The sequence below is a fragment of the Phacochoerus africanus genome, chromosome 2, assembly GCF_016906955.1.
Source record: "Phacochoerus africanus isolate WHEZ1 chromosome 2, ROS_Pafr_v1, whole genome shotgun sequence".
NCBI lineage: Eukaryota > Metazoa > Chordata > Mammalia > Artiodactyla > Suidae > Phacochoerus > Phacochoerus africanus.
This window is the reverse complement of record NC_062545.1, coordinates 272,429,953-272,444,246: the sequence shown is the minus strand read 5'-3', so window position 1 is coordinate 272,444,246 and position 14,294 is coordinate 272,429,953. Positions and strand designations below refer to the sequence as shown.

At 59.1% G+C, this 14,294-nt stretch overlaps 1 protein-coding gene across 2 annotated transcripts; it reads right to left on the bottom strand.

Moving 5' to 3' along the window:
- Positions 1–454: 454 nt before the first annotated feature.
- CERCAM (cerebral endothelial cell adhesion molecule) lies at positions 455–9,799 on the bottom strand. 2 transcript variants are annotated; one of them, XM_047768560.1, is made up of 12 exons: positions 9,595–9,799; positions 8,094–8,204; positions 7,829–7,946; positions 7,165–7,299; positions 6,795–6,999; positions 5,619–5,738; positions 5,247–5,323; positions 5,058–5,164; positions 3,369–3,501; positions 2,246–2,373; positions 1,855–2,058; positions 455–1,466 (listed from the first exon to the last, which is right to left on the bottom strand). In XM_047768560.1, the coding sequence occupies exons 1-12, from the start codon at positions 9,789–9,791 to the stop codon at positions 1,214–1,216; spliced, it is 1,788 nt and encodes a 595-aa protein (XP_047624516.1). In that variant the 5' UTR covers positions 9,792–9,799; the 3' UTR covers positions 455–1,213. The 2 variants fall into 2 exon arrangements, with proteins under 2 accessions (XP_047624516.1, XP_047624515.1); XM_047768559.1 differs by having other exon boundaries at positions 762–1,466; positions 7,805–7,946.
- Positions 9,800–14,294: the final 4,495 nt, after the last annotated feature.

Here is a 14,294-nt window from a genome sequence, read left to right as displayed (position 1 = left end):
GAGGGCGCTCTGGCCCACGAGGTCGGGGTCGGCCCGCTTGCCCTCTCTGGGGGCCACACTGGTTAGGGTGCGAGAGGAGAGGAGCCCGGGATCTCCGCAACCGCTTCCAGGGGAGGCTTCCACCTGCCCGGGCGAGGATCCAAAGGCAAGGAGCCCTCAGGAGTTCTGGGTCTGGCCTAGGCCCACCGGGGAAGCAAGGTGAGGCCGGTGATGACCGTGACAGCCCCGGTGGGTGAGCACCCAGTGTGGGCTGGGCTCCAGGCCCGGCCACTTTATACCCACCGGTCCCCGAGATCCTTCTCTTCCCGCCTCCACTTTACCAATGAGGAGCCTGAGCCCGGTGGCCCCGCCCCTCCTCCGGGCTGCCCGCCCCCCGCCGTGTCTCCACCTGCTCACCCGCAGCCTGGGCTCTCCCTCCCGGATGTTAGGACACACAAAGAGGCTCAGCCAGGAGTTACAAAGTATAAAGTGCAATACCAGCCAGCTTTTATTGAGGGCCTACTGTGTGCTGAGTCCTCCTCCCCCCTCCCTGCCCCACCCACTGGCCGGGCGTGGAGCTGGGTCGGGAGCTGAGGCGGAGGTAGAAGGGGCCCAGAGGGCAGAGGTGCCCCCTCCCCACCGCTGTTGGGGCCTGAGTGGGGGGCAGGGCTCGTGTCTGCCCAGAGTGAAGATGAAGGCTGGGGAGCCTCCCTTCCTCCCTCCACTCCTGGCCCTGAATCAGGCCAGGCAAAGTAAAAGGGCTTGTGAGCCCTGCCCTTGTGCTATATGACCTTTGACCTTTGGGGAAGGGGACCCATCTCTGAGTGGCTTCTCCTGCTGGAAGACAGGCCCAGAGGGCAGAGTGGCCCTGCCCAAGGTGGCAGCCAGGTCTCTACTGGGTCTGTGGTTCCTGATGGCAGTTTCTGCTCTGCTCCCTGGACAGCTATGACCTGGGCGCTCCTCTGGGGCGACAGGAGAGGGGAGATGTGAGACGAAGAACTAGAGCTGGACAGTGAGAGACAGGGAGAGAAGCAGACACAGAGATAGAGACACAGAGCAATGGAGAAGGGGCTCAGAGAGAGAGATGGGGAGCTAGGAATGGACAGAGAAAGGCAGACACAGCCGAAGATACAGAGACAGAGTCAGAGAGGGAGAGAGAGGAGGCCGCTGAGAAGGGGAGACAGAGATCCAGACACAGAGAGAAGGCGCTGAAGGGGAGAGAAGACAGGCCCCCCTAGAGCTCGTCCCGGGGGCGGGGATGGAGGCTGTGCCCACTGCTGCCGGCCAGGTCCAGGCGGGGGTCACGCAGGGTCTTGTAAGAGCCGCTCCAGCTGATGAGGCGGCCGCTGTCGTCGTCCCAGGGCGAGGACGTCTCTGTGTCGCTGAGCCACTCGGCGTCCCCGGCGTAGTGGGTGGGAGCAGCGAGCAGGGGCCGGGCTGAGAAGGCCCGCAGATCCCGAGGCCAGAAGTGTGCCTTGTACTGCTCACTGGGAGGTGGGAGGCTGGCTCAGGGGGGCTGGGGCGGGCCGCTCCCCCCAGACCCATGCCAGCACGGAGCCAAACCCCTCACTACCCTCCCCATCTAGTCCTCCCAACAAACATGAGGCGGGATTTCTCTTATCCCCATTTTCCAGATGGAGAAACTGAGGCTCAGAACGGGAAAATCGCTGGACAGAAAACCACAGGGCATCACAGAATTCACACACAGACTGGTCTGCCTCCAAGGTTAAGCTGGGCTCTTCCTTGGTGACCTGAAAGACGTGACTCAGCCCTGCCAGCTGCAGCCTCCCCACCCACCCAGTGAGGGGACCTCCTCCTTGCTGAGGTGGGCTCTCGGGATGGGGGCACCCTGCCCTGCCCCCCTCCGAGGCTCACTTGGGGTGCTGGTCAAACATGATGGGCAGGAACTCGTCCACGGGCAGCATTCGGCGCAGGGGCTGGGAGGCCAGCAGCTTGCGGGCTCCGGCCAGGCTCAGGACATAGGCCAGCGTCCAGTAGGAGTACCCGGCCACCACAAGCTGTGGCAGCCCCTCCACGGCTGCCTCCTCCTCGGGGTTCACCTGCTTCCGGCCGAGGTAGCTGCAGCGACACCCGGGGTCCCAGGAGTCACTGTGGATGTCACAGGGCTCCTCCCACAACCCCATCTAGAGGGCCAGGCTCAGGGGAAGGGAGGGTGGTCAGGGCTCCAGGCAGGAACCCCCTGACCCCAGGGACCTGCCCCTCTCCCTTGCCCCCGGGGGGGGGCGGGACACAGGCTTCTTCTTACATTAGATCCCAAGGAAGCTTCTCCGCCTCCACCTCCTCCATCAGCCGCTCCAGCCGCCCCCTGAAGTTGCTCTCAAAGCGCACGTCATCCTCAAACACCACGACCTGGGCCAGGCCCTGGGCAACCACCTGTGGCACATGGGGGGTAGGTGGCTCTGTAGACTCAGGCTGTCCCCTTCCACCTGGCTGATACAGACACTCTTGGAACGCCTGGCTCTGGCATTCCAGGCCCTCCGAGCCCCAGTCCAGCTCTCAGAACAGATTCACAATGGCCATCAGAACGTTTGCTGCAGTCCCTGAGCGCTACTCTATGCCAGGGCCCGCGGTGCTCATCTCCAGGGACCCTCAGGAGGCACGATGTCCCTGAACGGCAGGAAGGAGATGGAGACACAGCGAGGTCAACCCCCTTGGCCGAGGACACACAGCCAGGAAGTGGCGGAACTGGGATCCGAACCTCCCTCTGCTGGACTCCAGGGCCCGGCTCCTCGCTTCCGCCTCCTGAGCTCTCCTAAAGGAAGCAGGGCTGGGTGGGAGTGGGGAGACCCTTGCCCCCAACAGCCAGGAAAAAAAAAATACTTTGTGTAGCCTTTGGAAATGTGAAAAGAACATGAAATCAGCTCAGTAAATGGTGAAATGTACATCAATCCGCAATCTGTTCAGAGGCCGCAGAAAAACAGAAACACAAGCCCACAGCCCATATCTTGGCTACCGTAGAAAATAAGAACAAGGAGTTCCCATTGTGGCTCAGCAGTAATAAACCTGACTAGTATCCATGAGGATGCGGGTTCCAACCCTGGCCCTGCTCAGTGGGTTAAGGATCCGGCGTTGCCATGCACTGTGTTGTGGGTCGCAGATGGGGCTCGGATCCTGCGTTGCTGTGGCTGTGGTCTAGGCCGGCAGCTGCAGCTCCGATTCGACGCCTAGCCTGGGAACTTCCATATGCCCAGAGTACGGCCCTAAAAAGACAAAAAAATAAATAAAGATTTCTGATGAATGAGGTATCGGGTTGGACACAAGGGAGACTTAAAGCTGCTGGCGGGTCTTTGTCAGTCTGTTTAGTCACCCACTGGTCACACAAGTACTGGCACGAGCAGTAGACGGGGCAGTGGGGGGAGAGGTCTCACCTCCTCCCAGATGGAGTAGTGGCTGAGGAAGCAGCCCACCTCGCCCTTGGTCAGCGTGCGGCCCGAGTAGGGGTCCTGGTAGCCGGGGAGCAGGTCCACGCCGAGCCTCCTCATGACACTGCTGTTGAGCGTCCTGAGGGAGTTGGTGTCATGGGGTTAGTGGTGCCCCCCCAACCCCCAGGATCCATCCAGGGGCACCTGGCCTCTGCAAGGTGGGGCCAGTCATACTGGAGTTTGGTTTGCAGGAGGCTTCAGCCTTTGTTCCTGCTTCATGTGGCCCGGAGCCATCAGTGACTGGACCTTGGATGTCGTAGCTGCTGAGAGAGAGAGAGAGGCCCCCAGGGGAGGGGGTGGCAGTCTGAGCAGGAGACACCCTAGAAAGAATGCGGGCAACGTGGCAGATACTTAGGCAGAGGCCTGAGCAAATGATGGCCATCTCGCAGTTAAAAGGGCTGGGACAGGAGTTCCCTGGTGGCCTAGTGGTTAAGGATGAGGCATTGTCACTGCTGTGGTGTGGGTTCCATCTCTGGCCCAGGAACTTCTTTTTTTTTTTTCTCTTTTTAGGACCACACCTGCAGCATATGGAAGTTCCCAGGCTAGGGGTCGAATCAAAGCTGCCAGCTGCCGGCCTACGCCACAGGCACAGCAACGCAGGATCCGAGCCACGTCTGCAACCCACACCACAGTGCACGGCAACGCCAGATCCTTAACCCATTAAGCAAGGCCAGGGATCAAACCTGCGTCCTCATGGTTACTAGGTGGGTTCTTTACCACCAAGCCACAATGAGAACTCCCTGGCCCAGGAACTGCATGCCATGGGCATAGCCGAAAACATTAAAAAGTAATAACAATAATATAGAGAGGAGTTCCCGTCGTGGCGCAGTGGTTAACGAATCCGACTAGGAACCATGAGGTTGCGGGTTCGGTCCCTGCCCTTGCTCAGTGGGTTAAGGATCCGGCGTTGCCGTGAGCTGTGGTGTAGGTCGCAGACGCGGCTCGGATCCCGCGTTGCTGTGGCTCTGGTGTAGGCCGGTGGCTACAGCTCTGATTCGACCCCTAGCCTGGGAACCTCCATATGCCGCGGGAGCGGCCCAAGAAATAGCAACAACAACAACAAAAAGACAAAAAAAATAATAATAATATAGAGAGTGGGATATATGCAGCAAATAGCAGTGTCCCTATGGGGCTGGGTGACCTCTGGCCTGCTCCCACCCCCACCCATCAGGGATCTAAGTTCAGAATGGAAAAGAATAACCCTGACGATAATGATGAAGGTATTATTAACCTCTGGAATACTTCCTATGTGTCAGGCCTTCGCTGGACCCTTACAAACCCTTAAGAGAAAAGCACAGCTTCTTGCCCTCATGCAGCAGGTGGAGGGACAGGACGACATGCTGGAGGCGGCACAGCTGGTAAGCAACAGAGCTGGAACCCCAGCCCAGGAGCTCCAGACCCTGGGCCTGAAGCACTGTCCCCTCTCCCTCGGGTGGGCTGAGGGAGGGCATCCTGTCCCATCTGGTCTCCCCTGGACCCTGAGACAGAGGTACCCAGGCCCTGTTTGAATACCTCCTGGAACAGGAAACTCACTCAACGCATCGTCCGCTTTTCCCACCCCCAGGGAGCTCTGAGGGACCACGCTGGCCCCCCAGCTGCCCAGGGCCCTGTCCCCACCCAGGAAGCCTCACCCACCGGCCGTCCACGGCGTCCACCACCCGCCCGGCAATCTCCATCTCCCAGAGTGAGCTCAGCATGCGCTCTCGGCGGTCGGGCCGGCGGGCCAGGCTGATGACAAACACCTGGAGGAGGCAGGGTCGTGGGTGCGAGGGGGGAGGGGAGAGGCGGGAGCCCCCCCACCTCCTGGCCCCAATCCCGACGTACCTCATCAAACCCCATCTTGCTGGGCCTCTTCGGGGGCCGGGACACATGAGCCGAGGCCCACATGGGGGGCCCATCCACTGCAGAGGAAAGCATTCCCCACTCCTGAGTCTGCACCCTGGAGTTCTAGGCACCCCCTCCAACCCTAGCCTCATTCCTGCCCCCTCGGCAGAATGCCCAGCAGATCACAGAATCCACCTGCCTCCATGATATGGATGGGCAGGCTGAGGCCCAGCGGGAAAAAAGGACTCGCCTAGAGTCAGGAAATGAGTTGGGGGGAGGCTGAGCCCCCAGCCCCCTGCCCAGCCAGGTCCAGGCCTAGGACAAGGGGCAGGTAGGGGAGGGCAGGGGGCAGCAGCAGCAGGCAGCCCTTACCCAGTGCTTCCAAGATCAGGTGGATGAAGTTGACTCTCTCATCCTCCAGCCCCTGGTGGGATTTCACAGGCACGTTCATGTACCCATAACGGTGCTCGTTGCACACGTGCACTGAGACCCCTGTGGAGAGAGGCCGAGTGGGGCTCTCAGGACCCAGCTGAGAGGTCTCAGGCCCAGTCCTGCCCAGGACCCAACACGTGAGTCCTCTCTGGAACTCGCAACCTCACCTGTGGGGCTGGAGGGAGAAAGGGCTTAGATCAAATAATATCTAAGGACCTTTCTGCTGAGATGTTTATTCATTCGACAGGCGTCTAGAGTACCAGCTGGTCAGGTCCACATAAGCTGGCCCCTGCCTACCTTTCCTGCCTCAGCCTGCACCAGGCCCTTCTCGCTTACTATGCTCCAGCCACACCTGCCTTTTGTGTGCCCTGCCACCACAGGACCTTTGCACCTGCTGTTGTTTGAAACGCTCTGTCCTGCTCTCTTTGCCTTCTTAATGCCCACCCATACCTTATTTTTTATTTTTTATTTATCAGATCCCAGCTGCAGCTGCCACCTATGCTGCAGCTCTGGCAATGCCTGATCCTTTAACCCACTGAACCAGGCCAGGGATTGAACCAGCATCCTTGGCGCTGCATAGATGCCACCAACGCCATTGCACCACAGCAGGAACGCCTGCCTGCACATGCTTTAGATCTCAGTCCTGAAGTTAACATCCTATGCTTCAAGAAAACTTTTAAAAAGTGAAAAATGGAGTTCCCTTCGTGGCGCAGTGGTTAACAAATCCGACTAGGAACCGTGAGGTTGCGGGTTCGATCCCTGCCCTTGCTCAGTGAGTGAACGATCCTGCGTTGCTGTGGCTCTGGTGTAGGCTGGCAGCCACAGCTCCGCTTAGACCACTAGCCTGGAAACCTCCATGTGCCGTGGGAGCGGCCCAAGAAATGGCAAAAAGACAAACATTAAAAAAATAAATAAGTAAAAAATTAAAAAATGAAAAAGAAAAGAGAAAAATTTTCGAAAGGAAGAAAGAAAGGAAGGAAGGAAGGGAGGCTATAGACCTGAAGGACAAACAGAAGTTACAAGACGAGCTGCGGAGTGGGGAAGGCCATGCAAAGCAGCAGGAACAGCATGTGCAAAGGCCCAGAGGCCTGGAAGGAAGGCTCGAGCTGTCCTCACCGGCAGCCTGACAGGCGTAGGCGAAGACGATGATGTCGTCGAAGGGCCAGGTATAGTTGGGGTGAGGAGGGTAGAAGGAGAGCTGGCCTGTCCCCTGAGCCCGCAGGGATATCAGGAAGGTGGAGTGGACCATGGGGACGCGGAAGCAGCCCCGGCGCTGGCGGTTCTTGGTGGGGAAGTACTCAGCCGTGCGGCGGTAGTAGCCCTGGGGAAGGGGGTGCTCCCGGGTGTGAGAGGGCACCCCTCTGTCCCAGCACACAGCTCCCCTGCCGGGGCCCACAGACCCCACCCCAAGGCCTTCAGGCTCTCTGCCCTCCGCGTTCCTCCTTCCCGACCTCAAACCGCCTGACACCTCCGTCTCTGGCCTTACCTGGGGGGTGATCCCACACCAGAAATTGGAGTAGTAGGTCTGGGAGTCCAGCATCGGGGCCACCACAGGCAGCTGCTGCTCTATCAGAAGCCGCAGTGTCTGGTTGTTGGTCAGAATATTGTCTGTGTCTGCAAACTTTGGGGAGGGGGGTTGTCACAGGCCCCAGCCTTGTCTGGGCTGCAGCCGCCCCAAGGATTCACTGAGTGGGATCCCTCTGGATTTCCAGAGACCCAGAATGTCTCCCAGGATCCAATGGGGTTCCCTCAGAGAGGTCTACCCTGCAAACCAGTAGCTATGTTTCTGGACCAAGGATCTAGTCTGGCTCAAGAGATTGGATCCAGAGGACACACCTGAGTTGCTGATCTAAAAACCTTATCTGAAGTGTTAGGAAATAAATTCAAAGACCGACTCTGAACTCTAGTCTAGGGAACTGGGCTCAGTTTATACCCTGGGCATTAGCCCAGGGATCAAGGCTCAGCATATACCCTGGGCTCTGTTTCAGGTATCTAGTCTGAGCTCAAGCATAGGGATCCAAGCTCCATATCTGATCTGGGTTCTGACCTGGGTTGCTGGCTGAAGGATCCAGCTTCCAGGTGGTTAAGTCATGCCAAGATTTCTGACAAGGACAGGTGACACCCACCTGTGGGAAGCCAGGCTTTCTTACCAGGATGTAGTCAGCCCCCCAGTCCCTAGCAAAGGTCAGGGCTTCTTGCTTCAGCTCCATCAGAAACTGGTGCCTTTCTTTGGTCCAGTGCTTAGGTCCCTCTTCATCTGGGTAGGACCTGAGGGGGTGAGGAAATGAGATGGTGCCGTGGGGCAGGTGCACGTGGTCTCCCTCTCTGCGGGGCAGGGCTCAGGGCTGTCCCTTTCCCTCTCTGGGGTGCAGCTGTGGCCCACCTTCCCCAGAACCCTCCCCCTCGGGCCACCACCTGGGCTCCCCCTCAGGCCTCCAGACCACAGCTGCATAGTCCTTGCCCACAGCAGCCAGCCACTCCTGCAGCATCTCTGTGGTGCTGTCCTCATTGTGGTCCGTGGCACACCTGGGGACAAGGAGGAAGAAGGCTGAGGGACAGACCTACAGAAGGACCAAACCCTGAGGCAGCTTGGACCCCTGGAGCACCAGCGCTTGCACTCCAGGGAGCAGTAGAGGCAGGTGTGCTGCAGGGGAAGGTAGGCAGCCAGGTTCCAATCGATAGATCTGTGACCCACTGTGTGACCTCTGGCAAGTCCTGACCCTCTCTGGGCTTCACTTTCTCCCTCCGTAACTATAAGCTGTCCTGGCCCACTCAGGGGTGGAGATGACAGAACTTGGAAGCATTTTGAAAGATGAAAAGGAACTCAGCTTTAAGGAACACACCTGCCTCATTCCTGGGTCACCTTCCTTCCCTGCTGTGTGACCACAGGTCAGCCACCTCCCCTCTCTGAGTCAGGACTGGACAGAAGAGCTGCTGCTTGCCGCCGCCCCAAAGCGGTCAAGGGACCAAACTACACTCTGAGTGGCCCTGAGAAATATTGCTGGAACCAAGTTCCGTTGCCACCATGCATAGCCTCTCCAAAGGGGCTCTCGTGACAGAGGTGGGTGCGGATGGCTTAGCCAAGAGTCCGGGTTTTAGGTGAGGCTGCCCCTTTAAGCCAATTCCCCAGAAGTGAGGACTAACTACGTGTCAAGTCTTACAGGGGTGGGAACTAACTAACTCCCAAACTGGTAATTGTGGGCGGCCATCCCAGGCCACGGCTCCACCCCCCCCCAGCCTGACTTTGGTGAGTTGCGGAGGGTAGTTTTGTCATTTCTCTCAGCTTATCCCCAACCTCAGCCTGGGCCTCCTCCCTGTTCTGGCTTCTGTAAACTGTGGCTTCTAATTCAAGCACCCTGTGGGGACACCTATTCCCTAGGGGACTGCAGAAGGGGGCTTTGCCCTTGGCTGGCAGGACCCAGACCTCTCCTGAGGGAGCATGGAACCAGCCCAGCGGAAAGGAGAGCAGCACGGAGCCCCAGGCTGAGGCCACCTCCACGGGCCCCCAGGAACCCCCAGGAACCCCCAGACCTGCTGATCTCTGCCACATCAGACCCCAGGGGACGCCAGCTGCTCCAGTCTGCTCCACTCTGAGTCAGTCCGCGCATCCGCGGGTCTAAGAGCTGAGTTTCAGCTCTGAGGTCAGAGCGCGAGGGCCTGGGCCCAACTCACACCCAGAGGAGGTCCCAAGAGGAGAAGGGATGGGCGCCCCTATGTCAACCTAAGGTCGCAGAGGTGCGTCTGCCTGCCGCGCCAGGGAGATAAGGGGTCCTGCCAGAGGAGGGCCTGTCTGCGAGGGGAGGGGCCTGTCTGGGTGGTGTCTGGGCAGGGAGCAGATGGGGCCATCTGGAGCCCCGACTGTCGGTGGAGTTGGGGCTAGATGCCCAGTGGGTGCCAGTGCCCGGGTCTCTCTCACCAGAGGGCCAGCCTGGCCCGGGGATAGTCCAGCCGCTCCAGCGCGCCCAGGTAATGGGGCAGTGAGTGCTCGGCATTGCGGGCCAGGATGACAAGGACCACGGTGGGCAGCGGCGGTTCTGCGACGCCCGCAGCCTGGAGCCGCGGCCCCAGCAGAAGCAGCAGCTGGAGCAGCGGGGCAGCGGGGGCAGCGCGCATGGCGGGCGCTCGGGGCGGCGGCGGCGGCGGCCCCCGGGGCTCCCGGCCGGGCCGAGGGGAGTGGGCGGTGCAGCAGGGCTGGGGCGGAGCCTGGGGCCTGGGCGGGGCCGGGGCGGGCCCGGAGCGGGGTCCGGGGAGCGTACCCCAAAGTGAGCGCCCAATCCCACCCCTATCCGTGGATTCTCCAGTGTCCTCTCCTCGGCTAGGGGTACCCCAGGACCAGAGGCTGGATACCCGCCCCAGACGCGAGCCAGGAGCAGCCCCCTCCCGGCTAGAGGGGCGCCGGGAACGGCATCCGAGCCACCCTGGCGTCTGAGAATGCTCGACTACGAATCCCTGGACGTGCAACTCCCAGGATCCGGCTTCACTGAGCGCCTGATGCCCCTGAATCCGTATTCCCTGACCATGCTTCCGACCCTTGGACTTGAGCCGCAGACCCTGCGGGGGGGCACCCACTGGGCCGCGGCCTTTCCCGGGTTTCCCGGTTCCCGCCCCCTCCTCCGCCCCGGGCGCCCTCTGGTGGGCCCAGACGGAACTTCGCAGCCCGGCGAGCCGCCGCGTGGGCGGAGAGCAAGCCCTGCCTGGGGGGCAGGGAAGGGGTCGCCCTGACCTGCGCTCGCCATCCCGCCGCCGTCCGAGTCTAGCGTCCTCTGCGCGTCATCGTCCTCACCTCCGTCGCCAACACCGGCACTGCTCCGGCCCTTTAGGAGAGCAAAGCCGACTCAGACTAATTGTAGGACGAGGGGGCACCACACAGCCCCCCACGGTGACCCAGCCCCCTTCCAAAGCAGGGTGACTCCGTGTCTGGTCAGAGTCGGGGTCCTGAGGCCACTGCTGAGATGGAAAAGGATCCTCATTCAGCCTCTCTCCTCATTCAGCAGGGGAGGGGCCTGGAGGCCCCAGTGGTGGGTTCCAGCTCTTATCTGCCAGCGACCCCTCAAGCAGGCCACTTTCCCTGAGCCTCAGGGCCTCCTGGGTAAAATCGGGCTGATACAGCCCCCATCTACAGGGTTTGCAAGCTTCCTCGAGAGCGAGAGCGTGAAGTCACTTGAATCTCTGAGTGGAGCCTGGCAGGCAGGAAGGGCTCCTGGGGCTGGAAGACAGAACTGGAGAAGTCAGACTCTCTCTCTCTCTCTTTTTTTTTTTTCTGTCTTTTTGCCTTTTCTTGAGCCACTCCCTCGGCATATGGAGATTCCCAGGCTAGGGGCCTAACCAGAGCTATAGCCACCGGCCTACGCCAGAGCCACAGCAACTTGGGATCCGAGCTGCATCTGCGACCCACACCACAGCTCATGGCAACGCCACAGCTCATGGCAATGCCAGATCCTTAACCCGCTGAGCAAGGCCAGGGATCGAACCCGCAACCTCATGGCTCCTAGTCGGATTCGTTAACCACTGTGCCACGATGGGAACTCCGCAGGCTCTCTGTCCATTCAGCCCATCACCCACGGGAATCTACTTTCCTGTGTCCCCTTCGGGTCGCCCTACAATCTCTTCCCAGGGTCAGGGAGGGGGGCTAAGCCAGTGCACACTATTTCCTCTGGGAGGAGGGGGGTGGGGGACCAGCAAGGAACAGACTTGCCTAGCAATGGGGCAGCTTGTAGGGGCTTCCTACCCCTGGAGTCCTGGTCCCCAGCCCAGCTCCAAAGCCTCCACCAGGTGGAGCTGCTTTGCAGCCAGTGGTCCTGCAATGGAAGACCTGAGGCCCCCCTGAAGCATCCTGCGGAAATACAGGCATCCCTTCCTTTGCATGGTCAGCCTCTGCTGGAAGTCACTCCCAGCCCCAGCAAAGCAGTGTCCCCCACCCCGCCCATCCTAGAGTCTCTGCCCATCCTGTTAGTCCTTCAGGCTTCCAGATTCTTCCCTCACCTCAAGTCCTCCTCCTCCTCCCAATGCACTGACCCCTCCCATCCTCACCTCTCTCCCTCCCCAGTCCATCCAGCAATCCAGCCTGCCACTGACTCCCTGACCGCCCCAGGGTTCTCCCATCAGTCCCGCCTGTAAAAACCCTGTAACTATCTTGCGTTGGGGCAGCTTAGGGCTACTGCCAAATCCTGATCTCCACTCTCAAGTGGACTTTCACTGAGCCCAGCAATCCAGTGTCCCTGAGCTCCTTAGCGGCATTTCAGATGCCCGGTCTTCTGTCGCCCTCACTCCACTCCCCCTCCCCCAGTGAAAGTCTCTCTGCCCTTTTTGGAGAAAAGAGAAGTCATCACCCGAAAATTCTCATTTCCAGCTTCCAACACGCCCCCCTGCTGCCCAGAAGGCATCCCCAGCTCTCACCACCATGGAAGAGGCACCCCTTCGTCATAACAGAACTGCCCTTGGGCTCCGAAAGCCACCCCTTGCCTTTCCTGAATCACCAGCCTCAACCCTCCCTCTCTTCCGGATCCTTCCTTCAGCATTCCAAAGGACTTAAATCTCCCCCAACTTAATGCTTTTTTTTGGCCGCACTGACAGCATATGGAAGTTCCTGAGCCGGGGGGTCGAACCCGCGCCACAGCAAGCGCTGCAGTAACATCGCCAGATCCTTAACCCGCTGCGCCATAAGCGAAATCCTTCCCCAACTTAAAACAGGAAAACAGCCAGTTGCCTCCCTCCCTCCAAACCGCTGGAAAGGCTGATCTGATGTGTGCTTTGCTCCTCGTCTCACTTCCTCACCTTCATTCGCTGCTTGACACACACCAAGGCTGCTCCATCCAAAGTGCTCCTGCCAAAACAGGCACCCTCCTGGCCACTCCCCCAAGGGCCATCCCTCTGCATCCAAGCAGGCTGCCTGCAGCAGCTGACCTGGTGGGCCACTCCTTCTTCCCACAAAACTGACACGTGTCTCAGCTTGCCACCGGAGCCACAGTCCATCTGTCCGAAACAGAAACCCAATTTTTTTCCCCCAAAAACTGGTGGCCTCTCGCAGGCTGGGGACCTGATTTTTGCTGATAACAAGTGCCTCTTTCTCAGCCCAGTCTGTCATCCTGACCAGACCCCCTCAGCAACTCTGGCACATGGGCACCTCTCCCCTTCTGCTCAGGGCATCAGCATGGCTCACCTGGAGTTCCCGTTGTGGCGCAGTGGTTAACGAATCCGACTAGGAACCATGAGGTTGCAGGTTCGGTCCCTGCCCTTGCTCAGTGGGTTAACGATCCGGAGTTGCCGTGAGCTGTGGTGTAGGTTGCAGACGCGGCTCGGATCCCGCGTTGCTGTGGCTCTGGCGTAGGCCAGTGGCTACAGCTCCGATTCAACCCCTAGCCTGGGAACCTCCATATGCCTCGGGAGCGGCCCAAGAAATAGCAACAACAACAACAACAACAAAAAAAAGCATGGCTCACCTGAGCCACTGCACCTCCAGTACCCCCCACCCCCTCAGGCTTTCTCCCCGGAAACCTCTGCACTCAGAGGTGATGTTACACCCTTCAGGGGCTGCCATGGCCATCAGCATAGGGCTCAAACCCCTTAAGGGACAACAAAGCCCCTCATGGCCGGCCTGTGGCTTCTCTAACTCCTCTGACCTCCCCTCCCCCATATCCTGCTCCAGTCAAATTGGATTATGTACAGTTTCCAGAACACTCCATACTTTAGGACTTTCCCACATCCTTTCTTTGTTGCTGATGTTTCTCGCTTGAACTGGTCTTTCTCTTCCTGGCCAGCTCCTACAAGCCCTCTGGAAAGCCTTCCTCAGTGTCACGTCTGGGGGACATACTCCTCCGTGACACACCATATAATCCCATTTGTTCACCAGATGTATTGAGCTCATGCCGTGTGCAAAAAAATTGGGGTGCTGAGAATACAGAGGTGCACACGACAGACAGTCTCTGCTCCTAAGGTACTCACATTCTGGCGAGGAAAGAGACAGGGAACAAGCCAACTGATAAACTAATAGATAATTTCAAGGAACGGGAAACGCTATGAACAAAATAAAACAAGGCAATGAGAACAGAGAGTGACTGGGGATGGGAGGCAGCATGGGACACAGGGGTCGGGAAAGACATTTCAGAGCATGAGGGGAGCCAGCCAAGGGCAGATGCGGTTGAAGAGGGTTCCAGATGGGGGTAACAGGTGGGGCCAAGGCCCTGCAGGGGAACGGGCAAGGAGGCCAGGGCAGTTGGCAAAAAGTGAGCAAGGGAGGGGCTGTGGTAGGAGGTGAGGACCACTCAGGGCCTTAAAGCTATGGCAGGATTTCTTTTTTTTTTTTTTTTGTCTTTTTGCCTTTGCTAGGGCCGCTCCCGTGGCATATGGAGGTTCCCAGGCTAGGGGTCGAATCAGAGCTGTAGCCACCAGCCTACACCAGAGCCACAGCAACTCGGGATCCAAGCCACGTCTGCGACCTACACCACAGCTCACGGCAACGCCGGATCCTTAACCCACTGATCAAGGCCAGGGATCAAACCCGCAACCTCATGGTTCCTAGTCAGATTCATTAACCACTGAGCCACGATGGGAACTCCAGGATTTCTTTTTTTTCAAGGCTGCCCCTGAGGCATATGGAAGTTCCCCAGCTAGGGGTTG

Excerpts from the sequence above, each read along its gene's own strand:
- CERCAM (XM_047768559.1), bottom strand. The coding sequence starts at position 9,791 with ATGCGCGCTGCCCCCGCTGCCCCGCTGCTCCAGCTGCTGCTTCTGCTG. Across the intron at positions 7,947-8,093 it reads AGGCCTGAGGGGGAGCCCAG|GTCCTACCCAGATGAAGAGG; the intron begins GTGGTGGCCCGA and ends TCACCCCCTCAG. Across the intron at positions 5,165-5,246 it reads GCAAGATGGGGTTTGATGAG|GTGTTTGTCATCAGCCTGGC; the intron begins GTACGTCGGGAT and ends TGCCTCCTCCAG.